Here is a 20,350-nt window from a genome sequence, read left to right on the forward strand (position 1 = left end):
AAATCATGGAGAACCATTCATCATGCGACTTTGCAGTCCCAAATCGCAGCACAAGTCACACAAGTGTGAAAGGGGCCTTAGGTTTAAAAATCCTTTGCAATATAAGCGCTGGGGGTTAGACCCCGTTCACACTGGGGCGACGCTACTTGCCGGGGGGGGCGACGCTACTTGCCGGGGCGACCTCGGAGCGGCCGGCACAGACTTCATATCATTGAAGTCAATGCAGGTCGCTCCAGGTCGCCCCAAAGAAACTCCGGACCCTTTTTCTATGTCGGAGCGACTTGTGTCGCTCCTATTAGAACGGGTCCACGGCTTCTCTATGGCAAGCGACCTACGGCGACCTGTCAGGCCCCAGTGTGAACGGGGTCTTAGGGGACATTTGTTACCTATTTTTGTTGATATTTACAATACATTATCATACAAGTTCAATGTTTGTCATTTACTGTATCACATTTTGAAAATGTTTATTGTTTGTCACTGTAACATAAATGACTTTTACTGTGAGGACAGAAGTATAGAGCTGCCATTGACTAGTTACTCTGAATTCCACTGGCCTGGAACAAGACTATATGATGGGAGTTCCGGTGTTGTAGACTTGACTGGTTGCATGCTCATCTCAAGTTATTTCTAACTAGGTACTGATGATGACAGGCCTTGAGCTTTTAACTTTGAAAAATAAAGTCAAATGGCAATTTTTTGTTTCTGCCTTCACATGTTTTTTTTAAGTTAAATTTTCTAGCTTGCACAAGAAAAAATCTAAAATTCATTGCAATGATTATGTGCTGAAAAAACATCTGGGTTCACTGTGATTGACAACACAAAATATTTCGAGAGCCTGAAGGGTGTAACGATATACCTGTGGTGATAGTAGTGGTGGTGCTGTTGTTGGGGATAGTGCTCAGACTGCTGAAAATGGTGGCTTAAGTGGTACAAATGTGAAAATGATAGTGGTTATGGAAGTGGTGAAGACAAAGCCAAGGAAATAGTGGAGATTAGCTGATAGTAGAAGTGGTGCCATAGATTATGTGTTTTAAATAGTGATGATAGTAGGAGAGATTAGCTGGAGATGGCAGTGGTGAAGATGGTGATGATGCTGTTTCAAATAGTACAGACACTGGTGGAATTAGCAAAGATGGTGATAATCCTGGTGATGATGTGGAAGTGATGGGGATGGTGATGATGCTGGTGGAACTAATGGAGATAACCAGGGGCGGACTGACCATTCGGGGGTTAGGGCACTGCCCGAGGGCCCAGGGTCAGTAGGGGGCCCCATGAGAGGCTACACATTACAGAAAGAAGCCAGGAACTTCCATGCAGACTATGCTGTGGTAGATATTTAAATGCCCACTATGTGGCTGAGCTGCAATTTGTAGGTGGGGCTTTGTGTGGATTGAGTGTGGACACAGGGGGCCCCATGATCTCTGATTGCCCGGGGGCCCCATGAGTTGTCAGTCCACCCCTGGAGATAACAGTGGTGTGGATGGTGGTAGAAGTATCACAGACGGTGTTAATCATGATAATGGAGGTGCAAGCTGTGGAGATGGTGGTGAAGATTGTGATGATGCTGGTAGAAGTAGCAGAGCAGGAATAGTGGTGGTGGGGATGGTGGAGAAAGTGTCAGAGATGGTAATCATGATAATGGAGGTAAAAGTAGTGGGGATAGTGGTGGTGGCAGTCAGTGCTCAGCTCCTATATTTTCAGACATTGGTTGGAGACCACTCCAACTTCAACAATATTTAGCTACTTGGCTGTAAATTCAGCTTGTTAACAGACTTATAGAATGATTTAGCATGAATAAAATTATTTCACAGCTAAATCTAAGTCAGTAGATGTTGTGAATTTTGTTTTTCTTTCTCCCATTTAAGTTTCAGTCAGATCTTGTTAGTGATGAAAATTACAGCTGGCCATTTACAAAAAGATCTGATCATGTGAACAGACTCCTGTAGGGTCAACACACATTTTTATCAGTCTGTGCAAATTTCTGATGATCCTCAAACATCAGAAACCAGCTGGTCACACAATAAGATGGAAGTTCCACCCTCCCACATGTACCACTCCTGTTATTCCTTCTCTGCGGAGGTGATGATGAGGGTGGCAGTACATTAACCTAGAGATGGTTTCATTGTTTCTAAGCCACTAAAGTCCCCATAGTTTGTAATTTCACTGCCCAGGGTTTGCTACAGCCATGATTCCTGGGATGGGTAATTTATAATGTCGTCTCCACAGGAGAGAATGCAGACGGCCAATCCAGGAAAGTTTCATAATAGCGAAGTGACTTTTCATGAAGTAGCAACTTCTCCTCCAAAAGGCTCGGACACAATCCGGGATCATTTGTTTCCTCCAGTTGATCATACCTGAGGGACAAGAGAAACTGTCATGAAAGAGATGTTATGTGGGATCTGATGGGGCTTTTCCACTGCATGGAACCGAACGGTTCGGCTCGCTTTTGTGCTTTTCCACTGCTGGTACCGCATGGTATGGTGTAGGAACGTTTCGGCACGGTGGCGCTTTTCCACTACATGGAACCGAACGGTACGGCTCTCTAAAACAGTACCACCTCGATTGTGGTTCCAAGAGGTACCATATCGGTACCATATCCCACAATCCTTTGCATGCAGTCACTACTAGCCACTGATTGGTCAGAGAATCGTTGTTATCCCACCCACTTAACTTTAGTACTACTTTAGTGGAAAAGCAAACCGTACCAAACCGTACCGAACCGTTCCAACACCGTACCATGCGGTACCAGCAGTGGAAAAGCAAACCGGGCCAAGCAGGGCCGAGTAGAGCCGAGCCCGTACTTGCAGTGGAAAAGTGCCATTAGTGACCTGCAGATTGTATGATGTCTCTGATGATTTTGAAAAAACAATAATTGAATGAAAGTCAAATTCTTGGGGGAGCATCTAAACATTTGTGGGTGTTTCTGGCCATGTGAGGCTTTGAACTCACCAAAGTTATCAGATGACGCCAAGTTTATTGTTTTTATCTACAGCTCTTATAGAACACCCTGATCTTTGCACTTCTGACACTTCATTGAGATTACAGGCAGAAGCTTTACAGCTATTTATGTTCACTCCTACTATGCCGTAAAAATCCAAAAATCGAAAAGAAATGTTTGACTGAGATGTCAATAACATTTAACATTTCTCATCACCACTTGTATATGAACATGGCTGGCCAGCCCTCCTCTGACCCGAAACCTCAAACTGTCTGCTTAGATTGCCCTTATACAGGCAGATCTGTCAGAGAATGATAAGATCTGTCCATCCTCCTCCATACACTATAATAAACCACCACGACTGCACCATGACAATTTTCAAATTGTTTTAATAGTTTAGTCTTACCTTAAGGAGAACCTAGTTTTTGTGTTATTTTCTTGTATTCTCTTTCTGTCAGCACTGAAATGTCAGACAATAAGGTAATTTTTCTGAGCCCAGTGCTGCAAATAGATTGTCATATAATAAAGGTGCTGCCAGGATTACACGAATGAAAAGTAAAAGGTTTGTTAATGGATAGTTTTAACTTCTCCAGCAGCTCACACAGAAATTTAATTATCAGGCAGGAGACAGGGTGGCTTCAATGAGGTCCTTACAGATTGCTGCTGGGTTGATAGAGAGAGAAGTGAATAACAGTAAACACACCAATCCAGAGGATGTACTTTTATAAAGAATTTGATTATTGCAAATGTCCAATGTTATCTGGTTCTCTATTTCAAGGATTGAACATATCAGAACAAACACAAGTGGAAATCACAGCTTCGATTACACATAACCAATAGAGGAGAGTTTGACTTGGTTGTGGAATTAATGATGACCTGTGTGTTCCACTACTGTTTGCCCCGTGCTCCACACTTGGGTTAGCACCACAATATGCTTTTATGGCATAATGGGACCTGTAATACCACAACATGTAGAAAACCACAGGCTGCAAAAGGTTACTGTTTGGGGAGGAATGTAAGAGGAGGAAAGTGTATTGCACTGTATGGGAAGATAGGCAGCTTATAGTGTAAGTCTAATTGTAGGTTATTTACTCACAGTGCACAGGGAGGAAGATGCAGGGCCGGTGCTACCACTAGGCAAACTAGGCAGCCGCCTAGGGCGCACTCCTACCTAGGGCGCAGCCAAGGCCGGTGACACATTCCTCTCCTGTCACCTCCTAATCCCCAATGGATGTCACCTCTAGAGAGGGGGGCACGTTTTATATGAAGGGGTGTGCAGGGTTAAAGGGGGGCAGTGTGTATATGAAGGGGGTGTAGGGTTAAAGGGGGCAGTGTGTATAGAATGGGGGTGTAGGGTTAAAGGGGGGCAGTGTGTGTAGGAAGGGGGTGTAGGGTTATAGAGGGGCAGTGTGTGTGCAGAAAGGGGGTGTAGCATTAAAGAAGGGCAGTGTGTACAGGAAGGGGAGGGGCAGTGTGTACAAGAAGGGATGTGAAGGGTTAAAGGGGGCACTTTGCTTATGAAGGGATGTGTAGGGTTAAAGGGGGCAGTGTGTATATGAAGGGGAGTGTAGGGTTAAAGGGGGCAGTGTGTATATAAAGGGGGGTGTAGGATCAAATGGGGGCAGTGTGTATATGAAGGGGAGTGTAGGGTTAAAGAGAGGCAGTGTGTATATAAAGGGGGGTGTAGGGTTAAAGAGAGGCAGTGTGTAAATGAAGGGGGGGTGTAGGGTTAAAGGTGGGCGGTGTGTGCAGGAAGGGGGGGCAGTGTGTACAGGAGGGGGAGAGTGGGGTTAAAAGGGGGGCATTATGTACAGGAAGGGGGAGCAATGTGTTTTTTTTGGGGGGGGGGGCAAGTAGCTAGTCTTGCCTAGGGTGCAAAATAGTATAGCACTATCCCTGGGTAGGTGATGTCACCCATGCACAATACTGGTTGGTGTTACCTGTGAGAAATATGCCAGAACAGCAAAGAATTCAGGAGTGTTGCAGAGCCCAACATAAAGAAGAATCTTTCCAGGTGACCATCTGATAAGATTCCCGGGTACCAATCACCTGAGGACAGACACACCAATGTTAGGGCACAACAAATCACTGATGTTAGTGTCTGCATAGGGGAAAACAGTGAGTAAGATTGCATGTTTTGGATGGCATCTTTGGAATTCAGGAAAATAAATCTACAAACCCTAGAGTGATGGAAGAGATAAAAAATGTTTATTAGTGGCAAGAGGTTTCCTCTGACACATTTCACCCATCCTACTGGGGCTTAATAATAAAGTCATTGGAAGAAGAGAGAATGCTTAAATACATTTAATATTTCTCTTAAGGTAATATGTTACATAAAAAGTCATAAAAATATGAGCAGTAAACAAAAACTGAACATGCATATTTACCATAGATATAAATTGGGAAGACCATACTACATCACATCGAATATGGATTCAGTAAATCAACCCTACTGACTCTTAGCCCCGGTTCACACTGATGCGTGTGTGGGGTTTGCATGTAATGTCGAAGCGCACTTCTCCTTCATTACATGCGATCGGCTGTGCGGTGCGAGTTTAGCCATACACTTTGTATGGCTAAATTCGCACCGCAGCCGCAGCAAACACGCACAGGGACCCTTTTTGGGAGCCGCATCAGGATCGGATCGCACAGCGGTTCACACTTGGATCCGATCCTGTGCGAACTGCACGATCGCACTGCGATATGCGATCAAACTGGGGGTGTCGTTAAGATTACATTGACACCCCCAGCGTATCGCATATGGCAGTGTGAACTGCCGGGGGTGCGTGTGCGATGCAGGAACAGGCTGCGGATTCGCAGCCTTCCCGCATCGCATAAGTGTGAACCGGACCTTAGACAAACTATAACGTGCCCCATTATATTTAATCAAGATCCTGTTATCTTATTCAAACAATCCAGCTTTATTTAAATCACATGCCAAGACCTTTATACCTTGATTGAATATAATGGGGCCTATTACAGGATGACAATTTGTCTATAACTATAATTACATATGGAAGAAATTGTATGTGTAAATTGTAAGCTGCTCTTCCATTGACTCTATGAACAAGCCTCCAGCAAGAGGGGTAAATGCATCATGAAAACCAGTAGAGGGATTGTCCTTGGTACAGCATCATGACTGGGTAAAAAATATTTTCCATGCAATCCAGACAAAACACTTACAGTGTTTGTTATGTAATATTTATTCGCTAGAATTTCAAACTGTTGTGGAAATACTAAAAAGGAAGGCATGTCTTAGGAAACTGCCATAACTGCTCTGAAAAACCCTTGAAAATGCCCCAGAAGTGTCAGCTTAGTGCAAGTCCAGCCTAGGGACTTCTAGCGGATGGCCAGTAGTCACTGGCTTCCAGAGGGTGGCAGGGAACTAGTGTCCTTTAGAGAGCAGCAGGGACACAGTAGCCTATAGAATGTGGCAAAAAAGTCGCTGTCCTTTACTGGATTGCAGGGAGTCAGGGGTGCTTTTTTTTGATTGAACACCTGCCTACTTACCTCCAGATGATAGAAATGTAGCTGCAACTAGCATCGCTCCTGCGAAGCAGCCGAGCGCCTGAAATAGTGTCATGACTGCCATGCTGATGCCGCGGATACGTTTGGGCGCCAGGCCAAAGGTTATCATGGAACCTAAAGAGAATCTGATCATTTTAGGACTTTGCTGATCACATGACTCATCACAAAAAAATCTCTTCTATTCTGGCACATAGCTTTACACATAGAATTTCCCAATCACAAATAACCACCACTACTTACAGGCTGGGGCCACCAGGGCTTCTGCCAGTCCCAGCAGGACATACTGAGGGGCCAGTTGGAGGCAGGACATGGATGACACCAATAAAACTTTCCCTGACAGCGTCTGCTCCACCATGGGAAACCACTTTCGATGGATCTCATAGACCCCTGCGACCAGCAGTGACATGGCGGCTCCAATCTGGCCACAAACTAGATAAAAGAAAAGTTTGTCATAAGTATGATAGTTTGGCATAGGAATGGACAGATATTGACAGATCTCTTTAAAGACCGAATATTGGCAGAGATAACTAGCCTGTATATAGACAGAGGTGACACCATAGTGGTGCCACAACAATCACTGAGCAGAGATATCAGAACTGTATATAGATGCACCAAATCTGTATATAGTGCACTGCAACCATCACTGTGCAGAGAATGCTAGACTGTATATAGGTATATGGAGGTGACACCATAGTGTGGCACAACCATCACTGCGTGGAGATAACCGGACTGTATATAGATGGAGGTGACACCATAATGCATTAGACTATCACTGGATAAACATAACCAGACTGTATAAAGATAGAGGTGGAAACATAATTGGTCACAACCATTACTATGCAGAGATAACCAAATTGTATATACAATCCCATTCCAAAAAAGTTGGGACTGTAAAATCTACATAAAATCAGAATGCAATGATTTGCAAATCTCACAAACCCATATTTTATTCATAACAGGAAATCTACCATTTAAAAAATAAATAGGGTAATTTTAAAATAGATGGCAGCAACACCTCTTAAAAAAGTTGGAGCAGGGCCATGTTTATCATGGTGTAAAGCCCCGTACACACGTACCGATTGTCGGCCGAAAATGTTCGGCCTCCGAATGATCGGCCGATTTTCGGCTTGTTAGTATGATGCTTCCGACAGCCGACAGCGCACTTTCGGCCGAACAGAATCTGTCGTGCAAGCATTAAAATTTTTGTATGCCGACACCAGAACGGCCGATTGTTCGCCAGTCAGTACAGATTTCGGCCGACAGACAGCAGATTTGCAAGACTGAGCATGCTCAGAAAAGAAAAAAGACAAGGAAAGTTAACCATCACATGACATCACTTCTGCAGTCGGCTGTTGTTGGCCCGACAAAATTCGTGCGCAGTCTTTTGCACTTTTCAACAGACAAGACAGCCCTCGGACAAAAGACGGCCGATCGTTCGGCCGACGATCGGTACGTGTGTACGGGGCTTAACATCCCTTCTTCCTTAAACAACACTCTGGGAACTGAGGAGACCAGTTGCTGGAGTTTTAGGAGAGGAATCTTGTCCCATTCTTACCTGATATAGGATTCAAACTGCTGCTGAACAGTCCTGGGTCTTCTTTGTTCTATTTTGTTTCAAGATCAAATATTTTAAATTGGTGAAAGGTCTGGATTGCAGGCAGACCTGTTAAACACCCAGAATCTTTCTTTCTGTCGTCCTGAACTATGCAAGGCTTTTCCTGAAAAAGACATTGCCTGGATGAGAGCATATGCTGCTCTAAAACCTGGATATATATTTCAGCATTGATGGTGACTTTCCAGATATGCAAGCTGCCCATTGTATAGGCATTAGTGCACCTCGATAACATCAGAGATGCAGGCTTTTCGAACTGAGCGCTGAAAGCAAGCCATAAGGTCCCTCTCCTCTTTAGTCTGGAGGATGTGGCCCCCATGGTTGCCAAAAAGAAATTGTCTATCCACAGAACAGTTTTCCACTGTGTAACAGCCCATTTTAGATAAGCTTTGGCCCAGAGAAAAGGGTAGCATTTCTGGATCATGTTCAGATATTAATTATTTTTTGCATGCTAGAACTTTAGCTTGCATTTTTGGATGTCAGATAGTGAGATTTTGAAGTATTCCTAAGTCCATGCAGTGATGTCCATCACATAATCATGCCTGTTTTTAATGCAGAGCCGTCTGAGGGCCCGAAAATCATGGGCATCCAATATTGCGTTTCGGGCCTTGTCCCTTGCACACAGAGATTTCTCCAGATTCTCAGAATCTTTGATATTATGTACTGTAGATGATGATATATTTAAAGTCTTTGCAATTTTACATTGAGGAACTTTATTCTGAAATTGTTTGACAATTTTTAAATTCATATTTTCACAGATTGGTGAGCATCTGCCTATCTTTACTTTTGAGTAACATGCCCTTTTTATACCCAATCATGTTACTGACCTGTTACCAATTAACCTAATTAGTTGCAAAATGTTCTTCCAGCTCTTCCATGTTAGTACCACTTACTTTGTCAGTTTTTGTTGCGCTGTACCAACTTTTTTTTGAGATGTGTTGTTGCCATGTCAAATTCCCTTTTTTTTTCTTACAATTATTCGATTTCTCAATTTAAACATTTAATATGTTTTCTATTTTCTATTATGAATAAAATATTGGTTTATGGGATTTACAAATCATTGCATTCTGTTTTTATGTAGATTTTACACATCGTCCCCAACTTTTAGGAATTAGGGGTGGAGATTGAGGTGACACCATAGCATGCCACAACCATCACTGCACAAAGATAACCAGATTGTATATTGACAGTAGACACCTAAAACAAAAATATCTCTTAACCACTTAAGCCCTGGAAAGTTTTATCCCCTTCATGACCAGAGCATTTTTTGCTATTTGGCACTGCGCTATTTTAACTGGCAATTGCAGCACTGTACACAAATGAGATTTAAATCATTTTTTTTCACACAAATATAACAAATATAACTTTCTTTTGGTGGTATTTGATCATCACTGGGTTTTTATATTTTATTAAAAAAAGGAAAACGACCAAAAAAAAAAAAAAAAAAATATATATATATATATATATATATATATATATATATATATATATATATATATATTTTCTACTTTCTGTTATAAAACATAACCAATACAGAAATCAAAAAAATCAAATTTCTTCATAAATTTAAGCCAAAGTGTATTCTGCTTCATGTCTTTGGTAAAACAAAATCCCAATGAGTGTATGTTAATTGGTTTGTGCAAAAGTTATAGTCTACAAACTATGGTATATATACTGAAATTATTTAAACAAATGGCAATTATAGTGGGGCTTTGATGGTGCAGTGGGCAAACTGACACTGGCTGTGAACTGACTAACTGACACAGACATCACTAATGACACTTATACAGATATCAGTACTGGTACTATGCACTGGAACTGTACTAATGACACTTGCTGGCAAGGGGTTAACATCTAGGAGCAATGAAAGGGTTAACTGTGTGCCTAACAAGTGTATTGTGTGCAATATGCGCTGCTTTTACTAATAGAGGTGGCTGATTTTTCTCCCTGCTTTGCAGGGAGAAAAAACAGCCACATTGCTGCTCTCTGTAAAGAGCCCTGTGTTGCTAGTAAAGCTTTGTGCTGTGATTCGCTAAGCCAGTCAGCAGGTCCTGGCCTATAAATCAATGTCAGGGACCTGTTGACCGACTTATGTTGTACCAAAATGACAGCACTGATTGGGCAGGGGTGCGCCCTATATCTGTTAATGCCAGCTTACGTGATCTGATGCAGTAGAGCCACCCGTCCACAGTATATATATATTTTGGGCGGGCCTTAAGCAGTTAAACAATGTCCACACCACAAAAATAATACAATTTAAAAGCTTCATTGCTTGTACCAAACAATACACATAAAAATGATGTCCTTCTGATGAAACCCTGCATTTAAATACATAAAAACCCCCAAAACTGTGTATCAGTACAAACAGACAGCTCTATGTGTCTCACGGCAGTGGCTGCTGATGAAGTGGCCAATCCCACAACATGAAAAGAGTGTTTCTCACACCACTGTCTGACTTGACTCCTCTATACAGTGGACAGATTAGGGATATACCATCTCTCTTTTATCTACAGGTATGGCTTATCTATATGTGGATGTTGATGTATATCTTTTCTTACCTGTAATCCACTTTTGGGTTTGGGTTTATTATCACAGTACTTCCTTTTTACACTAACTTTTGTAATTGGGGTATACCTGTATATAGATCATATTTTTCTCGCATAAAAGGAATACCAGCAGATTTTTTGAAATGACTTGTTCAATTCAGTGCTAAATATTAATTGCAACAATTTATTAAGGACTGGTAGTATGGTTTTGGATTTTTTAAAATTATTTAAAATTGTGGGATTCATTCAGGGGACATCATTTATACTGTACGTCTAATGTTTAGTATTTTTGATATTATAAATTGTTGCAGTGATACTTTCTTTGCAAAAACGATACCCCTGTTGTAGGGGTTAGGAGTTAAAGCAGGTGGTAAGGAGGGGATACAATGCCTCCTTACTGCCTGTCTAATGCTCTCTGAAGAGCTATCCAAGGTCTAAACGAACTTGTATTATTTTTGTGGTGTGGAAATTGTTTTAGAGGGGGGTTCTCTTTTTAGGTATCTGACATTTTATGTTGATATTTTCCTCCCCTGCCTTCTGGACACACTGTGGTGTTTGTTGGTTTCCTATTATCTCAGTCTATAGGTGGTGACACCAAAATATATTCTCGGTTTGTTACCCAGTTGGTAAGAATTGTAGATGGCGTTACAACAACACACACCTCAATGCAATGCACCTATTGCAACTCATGCCATAGCCCATAGCAACCAATCAGCTTCTATCTTTTTTCAATGCAGCCTAGAATATGAACATTTACATAGTTACATAGTTAGTCTGGTTGAAGAAAGACAAAAGTCTATCTAGTTCAACCAATAAAAGGAGAAAAAAAATCATACAATCCTATATACACAATCCTATTCCCGCAGTTGATTCAGAGGAAACCCCAGCAAAGCATGATCCAACTTGCTCCACTAGGGGAAAAAATCCTTCTTGATTCCCCCAAGAGGCAATTGGATATTCCCTGGATCAACTTTACCTATAAATGTTAGTAACCAGTTATATTATGTATATTTAGAAAAGAATCCAGGCCTTTTTTTAAAGAAACCTTTCCGTACTTGGAGATTTTATCTATTTTCCTCCAGACATAAAGAGTGCCCCCTTGTCTTTTGTGATGACCTTTAAGTGAATAACTGACCAGCAAGTTCACTATATGGACCACCACTATTTATACATGTTGATCATATCCACCCTTCAACTCCTCTTCTCAAGAGAGAATAAATTCAGTTCCTCTAATCTTTCCTCATAGCTGAGCTCCTCCATGCCTCTTATCAGTTTGGTTGCCCTTCTCTGCACTTTCTCCAGTTCCCCAATATTATTTTTGAGAACTGGTGCCCAAAACTAAACTGCATATTTCAGATGAGGTCTTACTAATGATTTGTATAGGGGCAAAATTATATCTTTCTTTCTAAAATACATACCTCTCTTAATACAAGAAAGGACTTTGCTCGCTTTGGAAACCACAGCTTGAAATTGCATGCTATTATTAAGCTTATGATCTACCAGAACACCCAGATCCTTCTCCACCATTGATATCCCCAGTTGTATGTAGGATGCTTTCATATTCTTAGCCCCCAAGTGCATAACTTTACATTTATTAACATTAAACCTCATTTGCCACATAATTGCCAAAAAAAAAAACAGTGCATTGAGATCGGCTTGTACGTTTGAGACGTCCTGTAAGGATGTTATTCCACTACATAGCTTGGTGTCATCTGCAAAGACTGACACTGACACTGTACTTTTAATCCCAGACCCTATATCATTTATAAATATATTAAAAAGTAAGGGTCCCAACACTGAACCTTGGGGTACACTACCATTTAAAAGCTGATTGGCTATGCGGCAGTTGAGACAAAGCTATGACCAAGTGACCAAGTTTGATTAAGTTACTTTTATTTAAACAGGGGGGGGGGGGGATCAATTAAAAGTGTCTGGAACAAACTTTGTGTCAACTGGAGCAAACCCAATTAGCTTTCACATTTTCCTGCTCCAAGCCATACATGCAGGGAGGAGGATTGAGGGTGCAGAATACCCAAGGCACTCACAAATCTTGAAGGACAGCTTCCTGAATACAGTATCTTGTTCCAGCTGTAATGGTACATACGCCGATTACATGCGAGAACGGCAGCAAGGGTTCTCATTGATTAGCTGCAGGAGACAGCCCTATTGATATCAATGAGAGGTAATCAGCAATCACATGCCGGAACTGGCAGCCTCCAATTGCTTTCAACGGGGCTGCTTCCTGCAGCCAATCACCGAGAACTCCCACTGGGGTTCTCACATGTAATCAACATTGGCTGCATTCGCAGGTATGAATCCACCCTTAGGCCCTGTAGAAGCAGTCTCAGAAATTATACTGATATTAGAGGGAACAACCAGTAAATCTGTAACCCAATGCTAGCAGTCACAGTCCTTAAGTAACACCTTTCTGGTATCCCAGATACCCATAGGGTGTGAACGGATAAGTTCATCTTTAAAAAAAAATAAAATTGAATGCAAATTTTTTTGCAGGTAAAAAAATTGGATCAGCAGATTGCTGGTGCCATGCAGGTGTCCTGCAGACTGTGAGTGTAAGCTGTCTGCCCGTACATCATATGGGCAGGCAGTTTCACACTGACAAATTAATGAACTACCAGTGCGCTCAACAGTGCTAGTAGTAGTTCATTGAGAATTACAAGCCGGCAGCCACAAAGGCTGTCGATACTTGTAGTTCATTCATTTAAAGAACTCTGTGAGTGAATGACCGCGTGAGCTGCGGTCTTTTCAAAAAGTAACAGCTTTTACGGAGAACTTCTCCCCGTACTGCTGTCACAGGGAGACAGGGGATCGGCGAGCGGCTGCAGCAGTGGGAACATGTTACATGTTCTACCCTAAAAAATGAATGGAACACGTTCCCAAAGGTGAACTTATCCTTTAAAGTGTTCTAGCCTTTTACCTCCAGCCCAAACAACATTTTCATGTTTGGAGGGACTTGTTTCTAAGCATCTGTTTATGTGTGGAACTAGCATACATCATAATACTAAGAGTCAAATTTAAAAAGCAGCGAATGTAATTTTCACCAGGCATTCACCAGCAGTGAATGAATTAGTAATTTATTATTTCACTTGGAGCAAGTGAATGTCTGATTCACAGTTTAATAATATTGTACCTGTGTTATCGCAGAGAAGCCGGAGTGTGTTTTCCTTACCAATTGATGTTGAAGGTCGAAGTCCACAGCCACGTCTAGAAGACAGATATGCATTGGCACTCTCTAGACAGGGGGCCATTATTATCAGAGGGATAATGCTAACAATTTTCATTGCTGCAATTGGCAAAAGAACTCCGCTCACACTCAAGTTTGAATTCATTGACTGAATGAAAAATCCAGAAGGGACCTGAATAAAGGGAGACACCATCGTTACCTAGGGGAACACAAACAGATTAGACATCAAGTGATATTACCAGCTATGTATTGGGGAAAGGAAGAGATCAATCATTTTCAGTAATCAATCATCTGACAGTGTCACCTGTTCCTAAAACCAGTTCTTGCATTATTGATCACTTCCCCAAATTGGGACGAAGATGAACACGGTCTAGAGAAATCTGTTTCCTGGGCTTCTGATGTTTTTTTCTGAAAAAGTTGCATATATAAAGCGAGGTACAATGTATTGTATTAACCAGAGGGAAGTGGAAATAACATACCTTTGCAGAGCCTATTTCGTTTTTGCACCAATCTGTCAATTTATTTCCACCCATGATTAAAACTTCAACAGGCTAATGAAGCATGGACAAAAGCAAAAACCTGTCTAACCCTTTCTTCCCCATATGTTAACTAGGTCAGATCATAGATTTGTCACAGGAGCTTGGTGGGTAGGGGGCTTTTTGGGTGTCTGTGATATAATGGGATGGTCGCAAAATGTAGAATCTATACCAGTGATGGCGAACCTTGGCACCCCAGATGTTTTGGAACTACTTTTCCCATGATGCTCATCTACACTGTAGCATACCTGAGCATCATGGGAAATGCAGTTCCAAAACATCTGGGGTGCCAAGGTTCGCCATCACTGATCTATACAGTGGTATGGTGCTTCCCCTTTTTGTATTTGTTTTCTTTACCAGTTCAGTATTTTGGGAAGTCAGAATACTTTATTGTCAATTTGGAGCTGTCTTTGGGCAAAGGGTGCAACTGGGACAAGGTTGGACCATAGACAAGCCTTTAGGCTAGCGGACACCAAAGACCCCCTCACAGAATCCAACAGTTGTCATGTTGTTTGTCGGTATGATAATTCTGTTTTGGTTATTTATGCAATTGTTAATTGGTTTCATTGTGGTTAAATTAATGGCCGCTGTGACCATTTCAAACCCATGTTGAACAGCCCTTGTATTTATTAGGGTTCAATAAGGACAAAATTGATAAATCCAACAGTCATGACTTTTATACCCAGCCCCGTATATGAGGAACCCACCACCTGTGCTGGAAAATGGCAGTTGCAGGACCCATGTAGTCACAGACTTATCTGGCATATCCAGTCAAACTTCCACAGACACTACTTTGCACATTTATTTTCACAGGCATTTACCCATTTCAGTGCTGTAAAACTGCCCAAAAATATAAGTCTTTATAAAACACAAATGTGTGTTGTGGGACACTAGCGGTGAGGAAATGGTGGTGTGAAAACAGCGCCGCGTGATTTTCAAAGCTCACCACAATCATGCTCACCTCACTCACATACCCCAATTTCACCGTGGCTCACTCACCTTCTTTGATATCACCACAGCTTGCTCACCTCATCCAATATCACTGTAGCTTGCTCAACTCCCCCATTATCACCGTGGCTTGCTTATCTCCACTGATATCATTGCAGCTTGCCCACCTCCCCCAATATCACTGAGGATTGCCCACCTGCGTGACACAAATTCGGTAAACAATCTGTAGGGTAAAGAGGGGCAGAAGCTTCATCAGTGCCTTTGCGTTCTCCACATGGTACTCGCTGTAGCGACCGCCATTATGTTCCTTAGCACGATCCAGCCAGGAGGAGACACGGCCACCTACATGACGATAGTGCACACAGCACATTCTTACTGCGTTCAGGAAGACGCCAGCTGTCGTGAGCAAAGAGCCACCTGTGAGGAACAGAACATTTTATGGTCACTTTATACCAGGGCTGTCCAAACTTTTGACCTTCCTGAGCCACATATGAAGAAGAGTCTTGGGCCACACAGAAAATACACTAACAACAAGGATAGCTGATGTGCAGAAAAAGTCAGGCAGGTCACAAGTTAACAATCACTGATATAGATAATGTACCTATCTGAGTAATACAACTTCATTTTTTTTTTGTAATATTTTTCATTATAAAAGTAAATGAGGGCAACATAAAACTAGTGCGATATTTGAAACTGTTTTTGCTAAACGAACGCATCAATATATGGTTGGATGGATGTAGCCACAATTCTCAATTAATTCTCAAGAGTCTCATTAGATGATATTTTGGTTCTAATTTTGCCCTTTGTGTGCTTCATCCTTGAAAATAGTTGCACAGCTATAGGTGCTGCTGAAAACTAATGACATGAATAAAGGCCCGTACACACGTACCGATCGTCGGCCGAAAAGCTTCGGCCGACGACCGATCTGCCGATTGTAGGCTTGTTAGTATGATGCCTCCGACAGCCGACAGCGCACATTCGGCCGAAAATAATCTGTCATGCAAGCATTAAAATTTTTGTATGCCGACACCAGAGCGGCCGATTGTTCGCCAGTCAGTACAGAATTCGGCCGACAGACCGCAGATTTGCAAGACTGGGCATGCTCAGAAAAGGAAAAAACACAGGGAAAGTTAACCATTACATGACATCACTTCTGCAGTCGGCTGTAGTCGGCAGACAAAATTCTTGTGCAGTCTTTTGCACTTTTCAACAGACACCGACAGCCCTGGACAAAAGACGGCCGATCGTTCGGCCGACGAACGGTACGTGTGTACAGGGCTTAAGGCGTGATTGTGAAGTGTGAGATATTTTTCTTTGGGAAGATAAAACGTATGAAACCAAAATTTTTAAGCAAGGTTACGATTTTGTGTTGGGCCGCATTCATAGTCATCTTGGGCTGCAGGTTGGACACCCATGCTTTATACTGAACAATTTACTACTAATAATTATACTAATACTACTACTTTTACTAATAATATTAATACCACTTTGGCAACTACTAATAGTTACTAATAAGACTTACTACTTTTTATCACTTTTTATATTACCAACTACTAATACTCAGGCATTATTTACCATCACCACTGTTACTAATATTTATTGATACAACCTTCTATTATTACTAATACTTATTACTCATCTGCTAGTAATATTATTAATATTATTTATTATTAATATCACTTACTACCACATTTACAACTTCTAATAGTTACTCATAGAACCTATTACCAATTTTTTACATTTATAAATACTAATACTTATTGATGTAACTTACTTCCACTACTGTTATTAATATTTACTAATTTTTGAAGAGATATTGCTAGAGATGAAGTAAGAAGCACCACATCCCTTTATTTGAAGTAACTACAATGGAGGGGGGCAAGTGGGACTTTAACGGTGCTAAATGATGGAGAAAAATCTGAATTCTCAACATTTGTACATTTTATTACACATAGAAAGTGAGGACAAGACAATACATCAATATAAAATGATAAAATCAAGAAAATGCACTCGAAAATATCAACTCTACATGTTTCGCCATCTTCATAATAGCTTCTTCAGGAGTTTTCATAGACATTTCTCGAGAGTGAACATTTCTAGGTAACAAAAGGAAAAGACATAAAAGACATGACATGTGTATGTATATAGGGCTTATCTCAATGGTCCTAATGTTGAGTGCCCAATTGATTTACATAATTATAAAGACAATGATACCAATAAAGTACCTTAAGATGACCTGAACCCTTTCTTATGCCGAAGGTGGAGGCAATAGAGGTGACGCCACCAAAGCAAGCACAGAGGGGGAGGGGGACCGAGACCTTCAGACTCCTAGAGTTGACTCATAGAGAGGGTGACAGCCAAGCTAGAAATAATGGGTAGAGATAATAAGACCAGAGCATAGGAATACACTTCAACCCAAAATTGCTATGTCTCCAATTGGTATGGGACTAAATATCAGGTTGAAAAATTGCCAAGATAGTCACCTGATTATGAATAAATGTGCAGTTGATTCACTAGGTACCCCAATGTAACAAAGACAGGAAGGGAAAGTGAAGTTCCCTTAATATCCCCCAAATGGGAAGTATCCCTTGAAAAAAGAAATGGAATTTGTTGAAGACAGTGATAAACATAATAAGGGTCTGTCAAGTTTTGAGGGTATGAATACTTACCCAAAATTGACAAGATTAGGCACCTAAATTGTCATGCAGTATTCAAAAGGTCACCGCCATTTCAATTCAACAAATTTTCCAATAGTACACTCAAAATGAAGGAGACTGCACGGGAGGAAAAGGACAAAAGGCATAGAAGGACATAGTCAGCGTTTGAATCTACCAAGGATATACGGAGAGAAGCAGGGTTTAAAAGATTTCATTTACCGCAAATGGTCTCAAAGATCATATGTCGTTCCCCGGTGGTCTAGTGTAATACTGACCATGTGGCGCCGGCATTTATACACCCTCTCCACTCCCTCTGCGTCTGACGTCACCGAGGGAGTGAGAGCGAGGTACGCCCAGTGGTCCAATGGAGGCCGAAAAGGAAGTGCGTCATTAAGACGCGACCGCATCACGTTATTCCGCCGGAACCGGAAGGTCGGGGATGACAACATCCGGTCCGGACATGAATGTATGCAGAGGAAGTAACAGATTGCCAGAAAACAATCTAAGATGGATCCAAATGAAACTGACAGCATTGTTGAAGACCGGATTTCAAAAGAATATATCCACAATTCCTATATAATGGGGAAAAAATCTAAAGACACGAAAAGGTCATAAAAAGGAAGATTGCCCCAATTAATAAATCAGTCAGTGTTGTAATAAAAATGACAATTAAATAAAGGAGATTTTATGACACTCCATAGAAGGACAACTGGGAGTTTTGAAAACGGTGCTGCTACTAACCAGGTTGGACCAATTTTCCTGGAAAATAAATGTAGGGCACCGCGGGTGCCCATATGGGCAACCATAACAGAGGCTGGAAATAGGCTTGAATCCAAGGGGTCCCCCAATGTGTCCGCCCCGGGGTCTGCCACCTACAGTCGCATCCACATGACGGCAGGGGTCAGGAAAAAATATACAATAGACAAATCACAGAATATTCTTGTTCTTTAAACGGTAAATAAACCACATCTAAAAAAATAAACAAATAGTAATTATAGGCAATTTTGCCAAAATATATGTGATGTGCCAATAGAAGGCACCTAGAAGGAAGGGACTTTGTAACAAAAGTACAAAATCCAAAATGCTGGCCAGCATCAGAAGTCCTGTGCTGAATCAGCAATAAATACAATTGACATTATCTAGCCTAGAAAGGGTTTGAAACTAATGGATTCATTTATACCAGGATACTGAATAGCTGATAGATTAAATATCCACTTGGTTTCACGTTGCAATAAATTTCTATCTACACTTCCACCTCTTTCATTGAGTGGGATGTGTTCCAAAGCAAAAAAGGTCATCATCCTATCATCAAAGCCATGGTATAAACCCATATATCGGCTAATGGGACTTTCGAACTTTTTGTTTTTGACAAGTTTGACATGGTCACGAATTCGATTGAAAAAAGGCCTTTTTGTTTTGCCTATGTAGAAGGCTTTACAACTGCAATACATTATATAGACAATTCCTACTGTTTGACAGTTCGCATAGAAATTCGGTCTATACAGTTTTCCATTAGGGAGAATGATTTCACTTAAATTGGGCAGATATCTGCAGAAATTGCATTTTCTGCAGGAATATGTGCCTGTAAGTGTTTTTTTGCATTTATTTGAAAGAGCATAGTGACTGTGAACCAATTGGTCCCTTAAAGAGCGAGACCTTTTAAAAGTTATCTGGGGGCGGACATCAATAAATTTGGATACCTTATCATCTGCCTCTAGGAGGTACCAAAATTTTTTAAGAATTGACCGTACCTGGTCATGTTGACCAGAATATCGTGTAATTAGACGTACCCCATCAGTATTGGTTTTATTCTTCTTTTTGCCAAAAATCAAATCAGTCCTGTTCCATTTTTTCGCTCTATGATAAGATTTTTTCAAACAAGCCCTACTATAGCCTCTTCCCAAGAGTCTCCTCTGTAAGTTCTTGGCTTCTCTCTCGAAATCTTCAGATTTCGTACAATTACGTCGTAGTCTTAAATACTGGCTGTATGGTATACTAGATACCAAAGGTTGAGGATGGGAGCTGTCTGCCCTCAATATAGTGTTGCCTGCAGTGGTTTTGCGGAAGAGGGTGGAACCCAAAATGCCATTTTCATCTACATAAATGGTAATATCCAAAAAGTCCAAAGACCTTTGGCTATAGGTGTAGGTAAATTTGAGATTGAAGTCATTGACTTTCAAAACCTCAAAAAATCTCAAAAGCATACTCAAAGGGCCTGTCCAAATCATAAAAATGTCATCAATAAATCTTCTCCAAAGGAGTATATAAGATAAAAAAGACTCAAGGTTGACCCTGGAAAAAAGGTCACGCTCCCATCCCCCCAGGTGCAGGTTGGCATAAGAAGGGGCACACTTGGTCCCCATGGCCACACCCTGCACCTGGA

The 20,350-nt window shown here is 41.4% G+C and overlaps 1 protein-coding gene across 1 annotated transcript in view; it reads right to left on the reverse strand.

Moving 5' to 3' along the window:
• Positions 1-1,936: 1,936 nt before the first annotated feature.
• The window catches only part of SLC15A5 (solute carrier family 15 member 5), a 41,318-nt gene continuing 22,904 nt past the window's right edge, over positions 1,937-20,350 (reverse strand). The window contains exons 4-9 of the mRNA XM_082256871.1: positions 15,507-15,727; positions 13,812-13,998; positions 6,707-6,895; positions 6,449-6,580; positions 4,879-4,987; positions 1,937-2,354 (exon numbers count right to left, since the gene is read on the reverse strand). Of these exons, the coding sequence (XP_082112997.1) occupies positions 2,207-2,354; positions 4,879-4,987; positions 6,449-6,580; positions 6,707-6,895; positions 13,812-13,998; positions 15,507-15,727 (986 nt within the window). The 3' untranslated portion in view covers positions 1,937-2,206. The remainder of the gene's footprint in view (positions 2,355-4,878; positions 4,988-6,448; positions 6,581-6,706; positions 6,896-13,811; positions 13,999-15,506; positions 15,728-20,350) is intronic.

Source organism: Pelophylax lessonae (genome assembly GCF_965119305.1).
Source record: "Pelophylax lessonae genome assembly, chromosome: 4".
In the NCBI taxonomy this organism is placed as follows: domain Eukaryota; kingdom Metazoa; phylum Chordata; class Amphibia; order Anura; family Ranidae; genus Pelophylax; species Pelophylax lessonae.